At 38.8% G+C, this 20,270-nt stretch overlaps 1 protein-coding gene across 6 annotated transcripts in view; it reads left to right on the forward strand.

The window, feature by feature from the left end:
• Positions 1–20,270, forward strand: part of BCAS3 (BCAS3 microtubule associated cell migration factor) — a 564,511-nt gene that overhangs the window by 75,615 nt on the left and 468,626 nt on the right. For all 6 annotated transcript variants that reach the window (XM_059047562.2, XM_059047561.2, XM_067021771.1 and 3 more), the window contains exon 7: positions 8,472–8,544. In XM_059047562.2, coding sequence (XP_058903545.1) covers positions 8,472–8,544 — 73 coding nt within the window. The remainder of the gene's footprint in view (positions 1–8,471; positions 8,545–20,270) is intronic.

Here is a 20,270-nt window from a genome sequence, read left to right on the forward strand (position 1 = left end):
CATGTTGCAGCACCTTGTTTAGTCCATTCCATATCTTATCTTTTTTAAACCTCACAGCAATCCTATGTGAGGTATTGGTACTTATCTCCACTTTACAGATGAGAGAATTAAAGCACTAAGGGATGAGATACATTAGCCTTTATCAGTACATTTATTTATTTTCCAACAGAGTTCTTCTTGGTCATAACTTTCTGACAGTAGATTTTTTTTTTGCGGTACGTGGGCCTCTCACTATTGTGGCCTCTCCCATTGCAGAGCACAGGCTCCGGACGTGCAGGCTCAGCGGCCATGGCTCACGGGCCTAGCAGCTCTGTGGTATGTGGGATCTTCCTGGACCGGGGCACGAACCCCCGTCTCCCGCATCGGCAGGCGATGCTCAACCGCTGCGCCACCAGGGAAGCCCTGACAGTAGATTTTTCAGTAAGCCAGGGTAACAGAGGAGCAAATTCTGGGCTGTCTTTCTGGTTTGCACGTGGTTTAGTACCACATAACTTGGGAGAATTATTTAGCCTCTCAAAATCTCATTTTACTCCTTTGTCAAATGTATGATTTGTACTTTGTGTTTGTTAAGGTCTGGTGAGTCAAATCTGTGAAAGAGCACAAGGGCCCTGATCCTTGAAGAGAAATAATGCGATGCCATAAATATTAAGGGATACCTCACATGCTGAACATTTTAACTTATGGAGAAAAATAATAAAGCCAGCAATAACTTAAAAATGTTGTGTTTAACATTTTAAACTTTCTGAAGTCACCATGGAGTCTAAAATGTATACGCATGTTTTGGGTACTTGAGGCAGATGCAAAGATTTACTTGGTATTCATGGGTGTTTTTGTTGTTGTTGGCTGTGTTGGGTCTTTGTTGCTGCGCGCAGGCTTTTCTCTGGTTGCGGCGAGCTGGGGCTACTCTTCGTTGCGGTGCTCGGGCTTCTCATTGCAGTGGTTTCTCTTGTTGCAGAGCATGGGCTCTAGGCGTGCGGGCTTCAGTAGTTGTGGCACGTGGGCTCAGTAGTTGTGGCTCATGGGCTCTAGAGTGCAGACTCAGTAGTTGTGGCGCATGGGCTTAGTTGCTCCATCTCATCTTCCACTTTATCTCTCTCTTCTTTGTCCTAAAAAAATTCCTCACATCTTTCTCTGTATAGATGAGAAATAAACATGAAGAGTATTCAGTTCATAATGGTGATTGTTTTGTAGCACAAAATAGAACATTGTGTAATAAAATAGACCTTTTTAGTGGGAAAATATCTGCACAGAATCTAAAATTACACACAATAAAATGTATTGACTACAAACTGACGATGGAATCATACTTTCTAGCTAAAATTTAGATCTGCAAATATGTCAACTTGAAGCTCACATTGAGAGACTCTGATGAAAATGGGTTTGGACAACCTCATTGAATTAAATATTTTCTAAAAGAATTATTTCAATAAAATAACAAATGGAATGGAAGACTTGGAAACAGTTTAACTGATAAAATGAATTAAATTGTTCAATGGAATCTTTCTGCAGAAGGCACTCTCAGTTAAAATTAGTGCCTACTTAATACACTTTTGTGTAAAATCTCTGTTTTCCAGTCATCCTCAACATCAAAAGAGTGGAGCTGAAATAGCTTATTATCAGTTGGATGTTTATTTGCCTCTGGATATGATTTTGGATCCATACAGAAGTGGTTTCTATTTGATATCTTGAAATCCGTAAGGCTGATCCATGAACTTAAACTCTTTAGTTAATGAGTTTGTAATAGTGTGTATGATGGGTGTTATTCAGCATTTTCTGACATGCAAACCGTCTTGAATTTTGCTGAGGGGGAGAGGAGTTGGTGACTTGGTGGGCAAGCACATTTTCATTACTTTAATTGAGCGATTTATTAGGATTTTAAGCTTTTTATAAATGTTTTAGTGTTACAGGACAGAATTAAAAGGATTTAGAATAAAAGGAGTTTAACAAAAGGACTTTGCAACAGGATTGCAATAGTTTTTATATTTGATGGATTTAGCTAACGGCTTTTCATTTCAATCATCATGCTACATTCTGTTAAATGCTGTAGAACAGGTGTGTGTAACGTCATTCTCTCTATTGTACATGCAAATAAACACAATTTTATGTATAAAGTTAATCCTCTACAATTTGGAGGATTACATTATGGGAGGGTGATGACTCCGTTAGGCATCTTGGAGAGTACATGCTATTTATATTGCAAGAAAAATCAGGTTAATAGCTACGGTGTTCATGAGATTATAGAATTTTTATACCAACACTTTAAAAAATTATATTTATTCAAACCATCCACAAAGAAATTATTTAAGGCAGAGTTAAGGTTTTGTTACATGGTTTTCCAACTTTGAAAAAATTTAATGTAGAGTGTGCCTCAAAGATATTTGAAGAATTTGTTATGGTTTGTTTGCTTACTGTAGATTTGTCTTTTCTATTTACAAGGTTTTGGTAGTACAGTGGGGGCTTTTGGCTTTATGTTGTTCTTAAGTGAGGGCATTATTTTGTAGTTTAAATTTTTTGCTTGGTTACCTTTTCTGAATGTCCATGACGCTTATCTTTAGTAAGCGTCAGGTGACTGACCTAGAGAACAGATTCGGTGAGACTGTTGTAACCCAGTAGGTCAGTGGAAACCAATGGAATTCTTCAATTCAGGTTTGAGAAACACAAAAACAATCAAACCATTCTTGCCAGTATTATTTGCATTTTAAAGACATGATGTATCATTCATCAAAATATCAAATTGGTATGTATAATTCAGGTACAAACCATAAAGACCTTGTCAGAACACCAGGATGCAGAGGGAAAATAGGTATTGTTAAAGGTGAAGGTGAAATATGGAGGAGTGAAGAATTGGCCTTGTATAGCTGAAGTTCAATTATAATTAATTTGGAACATAAATGTTATGGGCTTTGGACCAGTTAATGTTTAACTTGTGCTTCACTGGAATGTCATATTGTTAATTGTGAAATCTGATTTATTTATTTAGCAGGGGTAAGAGCACACAATCCATAGTAAATTAATGTTTGGTGAAGATGTAGCCACTGATCTTTATAAGATTCTCAAAATTTAAATTAGTTATGAAGAATTTTATTCATCAACACTGTGTTTATAGTTTTGGATCCTTTTTTTTTATAGTTTTGATCTTTTTAAGGTGTGATAATACAGTCTGTTAGTGGATCATAGAACTTGTCTTAACCTATTTAGTATAATTATTATCACAATTTAAAAGTATATTATGTCAGATCACAATCTAAATGTGTAACCATTAACCTGTCCTCCTCTGGATTAAACCTCATTATTTTTGGAGGGATCCATTAATGAGGATTATTAACATTAACATTGCAGTTGCTCCTTACCATCTAGCAAAGAAATGAAACATTATTAAAAGAGAGCTGAAGTCCCCTGGCTACCTCTCCCAAATATTGTCTTCATCCTAGACCCCTAAGAGTACTATTCCTATCCTGAAATTGGTGTTTATGTGTTTCTGTCTTTAGCACTTAAGATAACTAAATATCTGTCTATACATCTAACTACACACACTCATGTGGGCACACACTTGTTCAAGCACACAACTTGTACCTTTTTCAAAATTGTGGTAAAAATCACATAACATAAAATTTACCGTCTTTAGGGCTTCCCTGGTGACGCAGTGGTTAAGAGTCCGCTTGCCAATGCAGGGGACACAGCTTCAAGCCCTGGTCTGGGAAGATTCCACGTGCCATGAAGCAGCTAAGCCCATGTGCCACAACTACTGAGCCTGCGCTCTAGAGCCCACGAGCCACAATTACTGAAGCCTGTGCACTTGGAGCCTGTGCTCTGCAACAAGAGAAGCCACCACAGTAAGAAGCCCGCGCACCACAACGAAGAGTAGCCCCCGCTCACCGCAACTAAAGAAAGCCCACATGCAGCAGCAAAGACCCAAGGCAGCCAAACATAAAGAAAAAAAAATTACCATCTTTAAATTTTTACAAACTTTTTTTTCCCTGCCCAGCTGTGCCATGCAGCATGCGGGATCTTAGTTCCCTGACCAGGGATTGAACCTGTGTCCCGTGGTCCCATGAAGAGGGAGCACAGAGCCCTAACCATTGGACTGCCAGGGAATTCCCGACAAACTTTTAATTGTACCGCTTGGCAGTGTTAAGTGCATTCAGAGAACTCTGTACCCATTGAACACCAGCTCTCCATTTCTCTCTCCATCACTAGTCCCTGGTAATCACATTTTTCTTTCTGTTTCTAGGAATTTGACTACTTTAGATTCCCCATACAAGTGGAATAATAGAGTATTTGTCTTTTCACGAATAGTGTATTTCATTTAGCATAATGTCCTCAAGATTCATCTATGTGTAGCGGGTGACAGGATTTCCTTTTTAATATATACATTTTCTTTATCCAGTCATCATTTGATGGACATTTGTGTTGCTGCCACCTTTTGCTATTGTGAATGATTCTTTAGTGAACATGGGTGTTCAAGAGCTTGCTATATGTTTTTAAAATTAATATTTTAAGAGCATTTTTTAGATACCAAAATTGAGCAGAAAGTCCAGAGAGTTGCTGTATATCTCCTGACCCCTCACATCTCACAACTTCCCCCACTATTCATACCCTGCACCACAGAGGTACCCACACTGACATCATTATCACCCAAAGTCCATAATTCTCATTAGGGTTCCCTATTGGTGTTGTACATTCAGTTGATTTTGACAAATGCATAAGGACATGTATCCACCATTGTAGTGTCCTAACAGAATAGTTTACTGCCCTAAGCATCCTCTGTGCTCTATTTACTCATGCCTCCCTCCTTCTTAACCCCTGAAGAGCACTCATCTTTTTACTGTCTCAGTATTTTTACTGTCTCAGTAACTTTCTTTTGCCTTTTCCAGAGCCATTCAGTCAGTATGTATTTAAGTTTCCCCCATGTTTTTTCATGGCTTGGTAGCTCATTTCATTTTAGTCCTGAGTCATATTCCGTTGTCTGGAGGTACCACAGTTTATTTATCCACTCATGTACCGAAGGGTATCTTGACTGCTTCCAAGTTTTGGCAACTGGGAACGAAGCTGATATAAATGTCCATGTGCAGGTTTTTGTGTAAACAAAGTTTTCAACTCCTTTGGGTAAATACCAAGGAGCATGATTGCTGGATCTTGTAGTAAGAGTATGTTTAGTTTAGTAAGAAACTGCCACACTGTCTTACAATGTGGCTGTACAGTTTTGCATTCCCTCTAGTGATGATTGAGAGTTCTTGTTGGTCTGAATCCTTGTCAGCTTCTGGTATTGTCGTTGTTTTACATTTTGGCTGGTCTAGTGGAGTGGTATCTTATTGCTGTTTTGATTTGAATTTCCCTGATGACCTGTGATGTGGAGCATCTTTTCATATGCTTATTGGCCATCTGTATATTTACTTTGGTTAAGTGTTTGTTCAGATCTTTTTCTCAGTTTTAAATTGGGTTGTTCGTATTCTTACTGGTTAGTTTTAAAAGTACTTTGTTATATTTGGGGTAACACTCCTTTATCAGATGTGTCTTTTGCAAGTATTTCTTCAAGTCTGTGGCTTTTCGTCTCACTCTTGACATATGTACCTTTTTAAAGAGCATAAACTAAATTACATAATATTAAAAGAAAATATTTATCCTCTTTATTCTATCTTCTATTTTAAAAAAAACCTGCCTTCTGAAATATTACATATTTACCAGAAAGTTGCAAAAATACTACAGACAGGTCTTGTGCACCCTCTGCCCAGCTGGTTACATCTTATATACAATATAAAAACCAGGAAACTAACATTGGTGGAATGTGTGCACATAGTTCCATGTCATTTTATCACATGTGTACATTTATGTAACCACTACCATAATCAAGATACAGATGTATTTCATCACTACAGTAATCTCCCTCATACCATCTCCATCCACCATCCCTAACCTTTGGGAATTTATCAGTCTGTTTTCCATCTCTGTACTAATTTTGTCATTTCAAGAGTATTACATAAATGGACTTAAACAGTATTGCTTTTTCACTTAGCACAAGTTTGTTGAGGTGTATCCAAGTTGTTTAGTGTATCAGTAGTTAGTTCCTTCTTACTACTGATTAATATTTCATGGTGTGGAGGTAAAATTCATCTGCTGAAGGACATCAGGGATGATTTCACTTATTTTGCTGTTTAAAATAAATCTACTATGAAATTTGTGTACAAGTTTGTGTGGGTGTAATTTTTATTTTTCTGGGATAAATGCCCAGTAGTATGATTGCTGGGATATATGGTAAGTGTATGTTTAGGTTTTTTGTTTCTGCTCTTTCAAAGAAACTGCCACACTCTTTTCTAAAGGGGCTGTACCATTTTATATTTCCACCAGGAATGTGTGAAAGATCTAAGTTCTCTGCATTTTTGTCAGCATTTGCTTTTTACATTCCCCTGGTAGCTAATGTTGTTGAAAATCTTTTCATTTGCATATCTGCTTTCCATATCTTATTTTCAGTGAAATATCTCATGTCTTTTGCCCATTTAAAGTTGGATTTTTGTTTTTTAGTTTTGCGTATGTTGGGATTATTTCATATATTCTAGATGGGTCCTTTGTCAAATATGTGTTTTACAAGTATTTTTTCCAATGTGTAGCTTGTTTTTAATTTTAATTATAGCCAACTTATTGCTTTTTTTGGTCTCATGGGTCATATTTTCTGGTGTCATGTCTGAGACCTCTTCACCAAACCCTAGGTCCTGCGATTTTCTTTTGTTTTCATCTAAAAGTTATGTAGTTTTACATTTTAATCTCTAATCCATGTTGAGTTAATTTTAGGTAAGGTGTTTTATTTCCAGTTTTATTCTTTTCCTATGGGTATGCAGTTGCACCAGGACCATTTGTTGAAATGGTCAAATGGTCTTACTCTGCTTAATTGCCTTTACACCTCTTTCAAAAATCGGTTGACCATATTTGTTTGGGTCTATTTCTGGATTGTCTTCTGTTCCATTAATCTGTGCATCTTCTGTCAACTTTATATATCTGTTTACTTAGATTGTCCTTCATTTCCTGCTTCAGCATTTTGTAGTTTTCAGTATCTAAGTCCTGTATATATTTTTTAGATTTATACCTGAGTATTTAATGTTCTTTTGAGCAGTTATTAATGGTATTGTATTTTTAATATGGAATTCTGGAATTCTTTGTGCTTGTTGCTAGTATATAGAAACACGGTTGATATTTTGTATGTTGATCTTGACTCTGGTGAAGTTGCTGAGCTAACTCACTAGCTTTAGAAGTTTTTGCTATTGTTGATTCCTTGGGATTTTCAATGTATCAGTCATGTTATCTGCAAATATGCAGTTTTATTTCTTCCTTTCTTATCTGTATGACTTTTTCCCCCTTTCTTTTCTGCTTTGTTGCTTTGTCTAGAACTTCCAGTACTATGCTGAATGAGTGGAGTCCTTGCCTCGTTCTTGCATAATTCTTGTTGTCCTTGTTCTATGAAAAATTTTGAAACATTTCATGGATCCTTTCCTCCTCTGTTTTTCTCTTTTCTCTCTTTGGAATTCCTACCTACGTACTGGAACTTTGAGACTGTCCTTTAACATTTCTCTTGTGTATGTATTTGTGTGCGTGTATAAATTAATGCTGTTTTTCTTTTCTTTTTTTTTTTGGTGTTTCTGCTGTGTTCTCTAGGAAGTTTTCTCTGATGCTTGTGTTAAGTTTTTAAATAATGTCTACCTTGTTTTTAACTTCCCAGAGCTCTTTTATTTTCTAAGCGTCAGTTTTTCATTGCATTCTTATATTGTTTCATGCCTGAAATATCTTCTCATATTTTTAAAATTATTAATGATAGTTTCAAAATCTTTGATAGTTTCTTCCTGTATAGAGTTAACCACTTTTCCAGGTGCTTGTACCTGTTTGTAAGCAGCAAACTAAAAAGCTGATTGCAAGCAATGTGTATGTGTTTACCAGCCTCTAACTTTATTGAGGCTACTTTGGTTGTGCTGTTTCTTGGAGCTCTCTGGTTGACAGTGTCTTTCAGTCTTTCTTCATGGACTGACTGATTTAATTGTTTTCTAATACATTGCTATTCATTTTACCAGTCTTTTTTCAGGATTTTGCATTGTTGTGTATTGAGAATGGCCTGAACTTTTTAAGTTTTTAAAGTTTCTGTTGTGACCTTCCTTTATTTAGTTTTGAAATCAAGGTTATCCAACTCTTAGGTAATTAGTTGGTGGAATTAGGGGTGGTTTTCTGATTTCATGGTGAATGTGTATAAGATTGACGTTGCTAATTTTAAAAAAAAGGTTTTTAAATGTTGGTTCCATTTTTAAAATAGATATAAGTTTATTTACAGCTCTTCTAGTTTTTGTTCAGTCAACTGTATAAATATATCAATTTAAATGAATGTTTTGCTATCTCTTTAGCTGTAAATGTTTTGAGAGAATGAAAATAATGGGAAATATACAAGAATACTTCTCAAAGTTTTATTTTACATTTTATTTCATGTTCCTTATCAGGTGCTCAAAAGTGTGACAACTTTGCTGAAAAAAGGCCCCTCCTTGGTGTTTGTAAGAGCGCTGGATCTTCTGGGTAAGGAATTAAAAAAAATTTCTTTGAACCACTATTAAAATTTTGTATTATTTCAGAGGGGGGAACTTTGATGTCTTCAAATCTTTGTTTACCATAAGAGTATGCTCTTACAAGACAGATGGGAAAGGAAATAAAAACCTATGTAGGGTTTTTGTCACTCAGTCCTTGGGATTTTTCTGCTCACTGTTTTCTCAAATGTAGGGTGATAGCAAAACATGAAAGCAAGCCAGCAGTACCTCAGAGTTCAGTCTTGAAATAAAAGATGAGCATCGTTTAGAAAAATGTGTTTCAGTTTATGTATTTATTTGGTATTTATAGTGGCCTTCTACAGTGGATTAGAACTTACGGTTAGGTCGTTGTCATCGTCGTCATCATCATCGTCATCACCACCACCACCATTAACATTTACTGTTGTTGTAGCCTGTGCCTGACACTGTTCTAAAGGCATTCCATGAATTTTCTCTTTCATTTCTTTCAGCAATACTATGAAATAGATACTGTTCTTAGTCCCATTTTGCACTTTAGAAAAACTCAGGCGCTGAATTCACACAGTGGAGCTGTGGATTCAAACCCAAGCAAGCATTCTCTTAATTCCATGCTGGTTACACTTGTGACCATGAGAGGACTGTGGACAAAGATGATTAATGGTTATTACTCAGGAAGTCAGATTTTTCCCTACTTTCTCTATATAGTAAATGAGAATATATGCTTCTTAATGGCTTATAGTGATTTAGTTACCAGGTTTGTCATGACCTTTTCACTATGTAATTCCAATTCAACCACTGGTAAAATTGCAATGGCCTATACAAACCATGTGATTGAAAGTTACTGGGTAGGCAGTCCAGGGCTAGTGAAGTGTTTCTGTGATGTGTCATTAATGACCTAGGTTCTTTCCATTTCTAGTTTTGACATCTTTTAGAATATGACCCCTTCCCCTAATGATCTCAAGAAGGCTACTGTCTTTTCAGTTAGTGCCTCTCCTCCACTTGAACTCCTAGCTACAAGGTAAGCAGGGATATGATTATGGTTTTCTTAGTAGGGTAGAGGATCAAAATGAATATTAGGCTTGGCAACCGGTAGTCCCTGCCTTGTACTTTCAGCTGATAGTGTACACTCTAGGTCATGGATGCAGTGCAGAAGGGAAGAATGTGCTAGTGGTGTTACATGATTAGGTCTTGGAATCTTAATCATTGCTTTCTGGGGCAATGGTTTGACTACATGCATTACAAGGCAGTTTTCTTCCAGTGTAAATTTTTGGGTTGAAGTGGGCAAAAATTTACTTTGTACTCATCACTCTGCCAGGTATGGGATGAGGATACAAAGCATGAAAACCGAATTCCTTGTCCCGAAGACTTAAGGATGTTGCTGAAAACAAAAACATAGCACACAGAAAATGATTTTGATATAATGATGTGTAATAGGAATTCAAAGAAGGTAGAGATCAGTGTGTGTGGATTAATGGGAGATGGTCTCATGAGGAAGGCACAGCTTATGCTGGATCTAAAGGAATAAGAAAGTTTGGCAGTACACGTAGAAGACTAAGGACTTCCAAAGTAGGTTATAAAGCTGTAGAAGGGGAACAGACACTTGGTATAAATATACATAGGAAAGATGGAGGTTTGTGACTTAGAATCAAGTCCATCTGCAAAACAGGTAGTGACAACCATTTCAGTGCTCTAGAACTCAACCAAAGGCTTCCAACAATGTAGAAAGTGTTTATGTTTGAGAAACTGGTAAATATTAAGCCATAACAGTGGGAATCTGTCACATTCATGCCCGGAGGCTGCTCCCATCACACTCCACCCTTCCCCTTCCAACTTGGTTGATTTTCCAGGGTGTGCAATGTCATGACCATGCCCAGCAGCATTGTCCCTGGAAGTTATGGTCTTGGGGTCATGAGAGTTGTGCAGGCCCATGGCTCTTTTAGCCTAAAGTCATGGTTAGCTGAGGCTTCATGTAGGGGCAGAGGAGCCATGAAAGCATCCAGGGAAAGCTAAAATCTGGAAGACTTGAAAATGTCTGCCTGTTGAATGCGTTTCTCTACCCACACATAGATCCTTTTGGAAAGGATGACAACCTTTATTGACTTAGGGTATTTGAGCAAATTCTATGTGGAATCTTTGGCTAAACCACTAAGCTACTTAGACACAGGGGCAACCCCCCAGGCAAGCAGGCTTTAAAATGAAAAAAAGAATTAAAGAAAAGTAAAACTCAGCAGAGGCATTAGTAACTGCACATTGTAGAGGAAGAGAGATTTCCAGAATTCTTATACTATTTTATATAACATGTCTAGTTTTCAACATAAAATTATGATACATACCAAGAAATAGGAAAGTGTGATATATTGAGAAAAGTAGGTGATAGAAAGTGTTCCTGATTGTTTCCAATGTTAAAATTTGTAGACAGGGCTTTTAAAGCCATTATTCTACATGTGTTCTAAGAACTAAATGAACCGTTTCTGGAATGATAGGAAAGTATGATAACAGTGACTGAACAAATAGAGAATCTCAATAAGAAATTAGAAATTGTAGAAAAACCAAATGGAAATTCTGGAGTTGAAGAGAAAAAAGGTGAAATAAACTCTCTGGAAGAACACAACACCATATTCAAGTCAGCACAAGTATCAGGGAACTGGTGTGTTGACAAGCGAGCTGAAAGGGAATGGGAACCAAGCAGAAGGGGGGGAAACACCGGTGGTGAAAGAAAACCTTGTTGATTTCACTCTTCCTGGTGTTCAGGTCCCTGTAATACAGGCACACCCAGTCCTGTTGAAGCCCCACAAAAAGATGTGTTTATGGAAGGTGCTCAGCTACCTACTGAGTTTGGTTTGCAAGTTTTGAAAGATTTTCCATTCCTTAGCAACCCTGCTTAACTGTATGATTAAGGAGATTGTTTTTATTTTTATAGGATTCATTTATTGAGGTATCACTTTATGAAAAAATAAGACACAAAGGAAGGGTAAGGTGATTACATATAGTAGGTGATGAGATCATTTATTGAGGGATGACCATGATGGTATGCAGGTTATATTAGTCAGGGTTCTCCCGAGAATCAGAACCTGCGGGATGTATGTGTGTGGGGAGGGAGGAAGTGGGGGGTTGATTTTAAGAAATTGTCTCACATGATTGTGAGGGCTGCAGATCCAAAATCTGGAGACTGAGGGAAGAGTTACAATTTCAATCCAAAGACAGAATTCCCTCTTCCTCCAAGGAAGTCAATGTTTTAAAATTTTATTAGCACTTTGAACTGATTGGATGAGTCCCACTCACATTATGAAGCATAATCTGCTTTACTCAAACTGCTGATTGAAGTGTTAGTCTTATATAAAAAATACCTTCAGAGAAACATCTAGAATAATATTTGACCAAGTCTGACACTTTAACGACCACAGGGGCGATGAATATCGTTCTGATTAAAATAGCATTTGCGGAACTTCCCTGGTGGTGCAGTGGTTAAGAATCTGCCTGCCAATGCAGGGGACATGGGTTTGAGCCCAACCTGCACTCTAGAGCCCACGAGCCACAACTGCTGAGCCCGCGTGCCTAGAGCCCATGCTCCACAACAAGAGAAGCCACCGCAATGAGAAGCCCGCACACTGCGATGAAGAGTAGCCCCCGCTCGCCACAACTAGAGAAAGCCCATGGGCAGCAATGAAGACCCAATGCAGCACCCCCCACACCCCCAAAATAAAGCATTTGCTGGGCTTCCCTGGTGGCGTAGTGGTTGGGAATCCGCCTGCCAAGGCAGGGGACATGGGTTCGAGCCCTGGTCTGGGAAGATGCCACATGCCTTGGAGCAACTAAGCCCGTGCGCCATAACTGCTGAGCCTGTGCTCTAGAGCCCACAAGCCACAACTTCTGGGCCCATGTGCCACAATTACTGAAGCCCATGCACTGCAACGAAGAGTGGCCCCAGCTCGCCGCAACTAAAGAAAGCCTGTGAACAGCAGCGAAGACCCAACACAGCCAAAAATAAATAAATAAATAATTTTTTTTTTAGAAAAAGCATTTACCTATTTCAAAAAAGTCTATTGCAGGCACTCATTTCCCCTGTCCCATTTCTGCTTCATTAAATTAATTTATAGTAGGAGAATCATTCTGGAAAGAGACTGCTATATGTCTGTATCATTTGCTGGGTTGTTTTAAGAATGGTTATTGATAAATAAGTGCAAAGATATTTCCTTCTTGTTTTTTTTTGTTTGTTTTGTTTTGTTTTTGTTTTGTTTGCTTTTTTCTTTTGGCTGCGTTGGGTCTTCTTTGCTGTGTGGTCTTTCTCTAGCTGTGGTGAGCAGGGGCTACTCTTCGTTTTGGTGCCCAGACTTCTCATTGCAGTGGCCTCTCTTGTTGTGGAACACAGGCTCTAGGAGCGCAAGCTTCAATAGTTGCAGCACGTGGGCCCTATGGTTTGCGGGCTTGAATAGTTGTGGCTGATGGCTCTAGGTTGCTTGGGCTTCAGTTGTGGTGTGCAGGCTCAGTAGTTGTGGCTCGTGGGCTCTAGAGTGCAGGCTCAGTAGTTGTGGCACACGGGCTTGGTTGCTTGGCAGCATGTGGGATCTTCCTGGGCTCGAATCTGTGTCCCCTGCATTGGCAGGCTAATTCTTAACCACTGTGCCACCAGGGAAGTCCTCCTTGGTTTTAAGCACAATGCCTTCTAAGTAGCAGGCTCTCAAAAATATTTATTTTTTGCAATATTTATTTTTAGTAAGCTTGCTATACAGTCATACTAGTCCTTTATTTGAATATTAGTAACACTTTTTTATGGTTGAGAAAATGTCTTAATCTGAGGAACCACATATCCTGAACCTGGGTGTTGATGTCTTCTTCAGAGCCTGTGGTGCACAAAATTTTAGGACCCCCTTCACCCTTTGGAGATGTACAAGACATGTCTGTTGCTGTTCATTTCCGTGGCAAATGCTATATTGAGCACAAGGTGCTTTGGACACTGTCAGTTGCTTATATTCACGATTAATACCACTACGTTCTTCTTAGGAAAGTTCAGTAAAATTTCCTTTTGATGTATAAATTTTCATATTTATATTAAATTTATATTTAAATTTATAGTAACTTTTCAAAGAAAGTGGGAGAATTGCTATGGTAATAATCCCAGTCCTTTCTCATTTTTTATCCTTTAGGTATACACGTTACATTAGCCCACAATTTTTAATACTGGCTGTTACTGCATTCATGACAGTCATTAAAATGCCATTTATTTTTATATTCTAGTGATGTTGTCTTTCTTTCTTTGTGTGTATGTGTCTATGTAGAGAGAAAGGGAGAGGGAGAGGGAGAAATGGAGAGAGACAGATACATTGTTCTGTAATCATTCCAGATAAGCCATTTAAGTGCTTGGTGGGAGATAATGTTTATTGTGCTACTGATCCAGGGATTAAGTCAGTGCCTTTTGTAATAATTTGAGGGAGGGAGGAGAAGTATGGACAGTATACTACGAGTACACACTTTCTTAGGAAATGAAAGCTCATTGTGTGCTAAACTGTTCCAGTAATGTAGTTTTTTGTGGTTAGCATTTTGTTGGGTATTATGAATAATTGCAAAAGAGTAACGTTATTCAACAGCTGACTGCAGTCCTTGAAGAATGTTTAATCCAATATAATATCATCACGTTACTGGAGTGAAGATGTGATCTTTACATAGGGAGAATCATAGAATACTGGCAGTGGAAGGAACCTTGAAATCACATAAGGTATATGCTACAGATAAAGGAAGTCTTATCCAGAGACTCACATCATATATCCATTTGGTGGTGGGAAATTCTTGTGAGAGTGAGAAAATTTCCCTCAGAAACAGACTTACAGAGAACAAACCAGTGATTACCAGAGGGGAGCAGGGTGGGAGAAGCGGTGAAATAGGTGAAGGGGATTAAGAGGTACAAACTACCAGTTGTAAAATAAATAAGATACAGGGATGTAATGTACAACACAGAGTAAAGTCCAGATTTTATAATGACTTTGTATGGTGTATAATCTATAAAAGTATTGAACCACTGTGTTGTACACCTGAAACTAATATTGAAAGTCAACTATGCTTCAATTAAAAGAGTGAGAGGGACTTCCCTGGTGGTGCAGTGGCTAAGACTCTGCGCTCCCAATACAGGGGGCCCAGGTTCAATCCCTGGTCAGGGAGCTAGATCCCACATGCCGCAACTAAGAGTTTGCATGCCTCAACTAAAGATTCTGCACACTGCAACGGAAAAGATCCTGCGTGCCACAACGAAGATCCCACACATGGCAACGAAGATCCCACATGTGGCAAAGAAGATCCCACATGCCACAACTGTGACCTGACGCAGCCAAATAAATAAATAAATATTAAAATAAAATAAAATGAAAATGTGAGAAAATTTCTTTATTTCAATTTGTTAGGAATCCCTTATCTCTTATTAAATAAGCACTCTATGGCCATATTTCCAAGATTGAATTGTAATAATCAGAGAGATTAAGATTTTGGCAACCAAAGACATCTTAAATTTACCTTGAAAAAAGCTAATTAATTTTAATAGCTGCATGGAAATGAAGACTTAATTTCAAAATTAAGGACTGTTCATTAAATATGATACAGTTAGTTCACAGTATTAAATAGTTCTGCAGTTTGTTACCAATTGCCAAAAAAGGTCATTTTGGATTGACAGAATTCTGTGGGACTGGTGTTGTATTTATTTATTTGTATTTATTTATTTTCTTGAAGTATAGTTGGTGTACAGTGTTGTGCCATTCTCTGCTGTACAGCACAGTGACTCAGTTATATACATATAGACATTCTTAGGGCTGGTGTTTGGTAGCCACTGATCTAAAGCAGCAGTTATTTAGGTGGAGGTTAAGCACAGTTTCACTGTCCTGAAGTGTTGCTGAAGAGAGTTTATTTCACCTTGTGTCTAAAATAAATAAGGGTTTTGTTAAATAGAACTAGAAGGGAGGTTGCTTGGGATACTAAGTATCTGACATTTCTTCTTGTCATGAAATGTCACAGAGCTGTTACATACGATGCCCTTGTTTTAACTGATTTTCATCCTGTTGTGTTGTGAGGTCTGATGGAGTCACAGTTTGGGCTGGCATTACTTGTGCAGATACAAAAAAGAGATTTATGCCATTCTTCCAGTCTTTGGTGCTCTAACACATGAGCTTTTTGAGTAATTCCTTGGCCTTTCTTCAAGTACCCAGTCTTTCACTTGTTCATCTCACTGATCTTTTACATTTCTGTGGGTGTTCTGCGTTTTCTTCTAGCTCTCTGCATGGCCTTGTGACTCTCTTTACTGCTTTCAAAGACTGGGCTTTTACATCTTTGATATACCATTTATGCTGAAAGCTGCCACCCTGGCACAGAGGTTTTTAACGAGATGGGTCAGGATACTGGGGTATCCAATATCATGGATTGTTCATGGACCTCTTGACTTTAGTATTGTCTTAGAACCACCAGAGCCCTCAGAGCATGATAGAGCACACCATGTTTATCTGATTATGGATGTAATAAAACCTTAAGGAAATAAGATGACATTACTGTAACAGGTAAAAGTTGTTTTTTTATGTATTTATTTAAAAATATAGTATCTAAACTATGGACACCACTTAGTGATGTGTTGTAAGATTGTTATTATAGACATTGTTGTATATTTCCTTGTGAGCCTGAAATTGGTACAAATTTCAAATGGCCCACCAAAATGGGTATAGGTAGGAGACTAAACCAAAGGAATCCTGGTTTAATTTTTTGAAGAACTGTGTTTCTTGCTATTACATGATATTTGTATTCCTGAAAACCTGTACTGTTAGGGTCCTAGCTAGAAATAGAAGATATACTCAAATTGGGTAATTTGAGGAGAGTTTAAATAAAGTGAATAGGAGCTGAGACCCTTTACCATTTCTAAGCAAGGGGTGAGAACCATTAGCAGAACCTCCAATGAGAGCCCTATCAAGATGGTTACCTGGCAGGAGCTGTGGCCTCTGGTGGAGAGATTCGGTCCATCTGCAATAACCTGACAGCGGAGCAGCCAGGGGTGTCCCTGCATTACTGTCATTTCTCCAGATGGCTCTCTCAGGCTGAACCCAGCCAGAAGCTGGAGGTTCTGGAGGTTCAGGGAGCCCATGGATGCAATCCGTTTGATACGTGGCAGCCTCCCAAGGCAGGGAGCCGGGTGCCTTGAAAGCAGAGTGTATTTACAGGGGCAATATGCTTATATTCTGCAAAATTTCACCCTAAAGCTGAGGTTATGGGGAAAACAGATATGGAGAAAGTTTATACAATGTTGTAATCAGAGTGGTAATCCTGATTAAAATTTAAAAAGAAATGTTAATATTAATTTAAAAATTATTAGTTAATATGGAATTTTACCTTAAAAAGAAGGTCAAGGAATGGGGGTATAAGAAAGAGTTGAGACTGTTAAGTTAGAGCAGTAAGAACAAAATGGACAAAGACCAGGAGGAAATAAGCTATAACATTTCTTGTTGCCTAAGCACATGGTCAAACTGAGCCATGACAAACCTGGTCCCTCCTGGTTTTCTGTATTCAACTGAGCTAGTGAACTCTGTGTTCAAAATATACTTTGTATGTTGTATTGTGACACGAACGACTAAGTGCTGTCAATTTTATTAATACCACTTCCTTTATTAATACTACTGACATCACTCCTCATTCAGAATCATAAATTTTAGCAGACTCTGATGTGTTTGTGTGTGTATACACTTTTTATGGTTTTTTTTTTTTTTTTTTTTTTTTTTTTTTTTTTGTATGCGGGCCTCTCACTGCTGTGGCCTCTCCCGCTGCGGAGCACAGGCTCCGGACGCGCAGGCCCAGCGGCCATGGCTCACGGGCCCAGCCGCTCCGCGGCATGTGGGATCCTCCCGGACCAGGGCACGAACCCGTGTCCCCTGCATCGGCAGGCGGACTCTCAACCACTGCTGTGTGTGTATACACTTTTAACAGCTTTACGAGGTGTAATTGATATGCAATAAACTATATATCCTTTTTAAAAAAATAAGTTTATTTATTTATTTCTTTTTGGCTGCGTTGGGTCTTCGTTGCTGTGTGCAGGCTTTCTTTAGTTGAGGCAAGCAGGGGCTACGCTTTGTTGCTGTGTGTGGGCTTCTCATTGCGGTGGCTTCTCTCGCTGCAGAGCACGGGCTCTAGGCATGCAGGCTTCAGTAGTTGTGGCAGACAGGCTCAGTTGCTCTGCGGCATGTGGGATCTTCCCAGACCAGGGCTCGAACCTGTGTCCCCTGCATTGGCAGGTGGATTCTTAACCACTGCGCCACCAGGGAAGCCCCTAAAAGTGTACAATTTTATATGTTTGGCATATGTATACACCTATGAAGCCATCGCCACAAACAAGATAGTGAGTATAACTATCACCCCCAAAGAGTCCTCATGTCCCCTTATAATTTTTCCCACCCAATTCCTTTTCTTCAAATAACTACTGATCTGGTTTTGGTCACTGTAGATTAATTTGCATTTTCTAGAGTTTTATGTAAGTGGAATCATATAGTATGTACTTTATTTGGTCTGGCTTCTCTTACGAAGCATACTTATTTTGAGATTCATTCATGTTATTGCATTTATCATTTAGCTCATTCACCTTTATTGCTGAGTAGTATCACACTATATGAGTGTACCATAATTTGGTTATCTGTTCACCTGTTGATGGGTATTTTGGTTGTTTCTAGGTTTTGGCTTTTACAGGCAATGCTGCTTTGAACCTAATGTTCAAGTCTTTGTATAGACATATGCTTTCTTTCCCTTGGTCAAATATATACAAGTAGAATGACTGAATCACATGTTAGATGTATGTTTTTCAAAGTGGTTGTCCCATTTTACTTTCTTTTTTTTTTTTTTTTTTTTGGTATGCGGGCCTCTCACTGTTGTGGCCTCTCCCGTTGCGGAGCACAGGCTCCAGACGCGCAGGCCCAGCGGCCATGGCTCACGGGCTTAGCCGCTCCGTGGCATGTGGGATCCTCCTGGACCAGGGCACGAACCCGTGTCTCCTGCATCGGCAGGCGGATTCTCAACCACTGCGCCACCAGGGAAGCCCCCATTTTACTTTCTTACCATCGATGTAGGAGGTTTCTAATTCCTCTACTTCCTCACCAGCCCTTGACTTTATCAGCCTTTTAAATTTTAACCATTTCAATAAATATGTAATGGATTCTCATTATGCTTTCTATTTGCACGTCCCCCATTTTTGTTATTCTCAACCCTTAATTCAATTAACTCTTCTTTCATGAGAAATAGGTTGTTATCCGAAGCCAGTATGATTTCTAGTGGTTTGGCATACAGCATTAGATGCATGAACCATATTATCTCTTCCTTTGTATACCTAGTGAGAAGGATGATATAGTAGCACCTAATGACTGTAGTCTGTTGTTTATGGTCACTACTTCCATGTGTTTTGGAGCATTCTTTTTTATTTTATTTATTTATTTTTGGCCATATCACACTGTGTGGCATTCAGGATCCTAGTTCCCTGACCTGGGATCGAACCCATGCCCCCCGCAGTGGAAGTGTGGAGTCTTAACCACTGGACTGCCAGGGAAATCCCTTTTGGAGAATTCTTGATTTTAGTTTTTATTTTGTCCCAATCAGTGTTTCTCTGTTACTTTTAAAAAATATTTTGGCTGCATTGGGTCTTTGTTGCTGCATGTGGGCTTTCTCTGGTTGTGGCGAGCGGGGGCTACTCTTCGTTGCAGTGTGTGGGCTCCTCATTGCTGTGGCTCCTCTTGTTGTGGAGCATGGGCTCTAGGCGTGTGGGCTTCAGTAGTTGTGGCACACAGGCTCAGTAGTTGCGGCTCATGGGCTCTAGAGCACAGGCTCAGTAGTGGAGCATGGGCTAACTTGCTTGGTGGCATGTGGGATCTTCCCGGACCGGGTCTTGAACCTGTGTCTCTTGCATTGGCAGGCAGATTCTTAACCACTGCGCCACCAGGGAAGCCTTCTGCTACAACTTTTAATATGTGTTTTGAGAGCAAGAGCTTTATGAGTCCCCAAAAGTTTGAAAAATTGGTGAGGAGAGATGGTGCAGGTACAAGGGGAGCAAAGGAAAAAAGCTTTAATAATTAAGCAAAAGACGGTCTTATAAAGAGGATTGAAAATGGACATAGAATTTTAAAAGTATATTTTCTTTAGAGTTAGCTCACTCTACTGAACTGGTTGTATGTTCTAGGAAATGGCATTGTGTTATGAGAAGGAGTCATGGTTTTTGAGAAACTTAAAAATAAATGTATGTAATACATTAAATGGAGAATGAAACCAATGGTTGATTAACATTATCAAACTATGAGGCAGCTGTCAGTCTTCCACCTTGGACTTTTTTTCAAAGATCCTTCTTCTAACTCTTTTTTTTTTCTTTTGTTTGTGGACAAGGTGCTGCATTTATTTTTGCATATACAGATTTTGTGTATGAAGCCACAAACTATTTTTTTAACATCTTTATTGGATTATAATTGTTTTGCAATGGTGTGTTAGTTTCTGTTGTAAACAAAGTGAATCAGCCATATGTATACATACATCCCCATATCCCCTCCCTCTTGCATCTCCCTCCCTCCCATCCTCCCTTTCCCACCCCTCTAGGCAGTAGCAAAGCACGGAGCTCATCTCTCTGTGCTATGCAGCTGCATACCACTAGCTATCTGTTTTACATTTGGTAGTGTATATATGTCCATGCTACTCTCTCACTTCATCCCAGCTTACCCTTCCCTATCCCTGTGTCCTCAAGTCCATTCTCTATGT

The sequence above is a fragment of the Kogia breviceps genome, chromosome 19 (assembly GCF_026419965.1).
Source record: "Kogia breviceps isolate mKogBre1 chromosome 19, mKogBre1 haplotype 1, whole genome shotgun sequence".
Classification (NCBI taxonomy): domain Eukaryota; kingdom Metazoa; phylum Chordata; class Mammalia; order Artiodactyla; family Physeteridae; genus Kogia; species Kogia breviceps.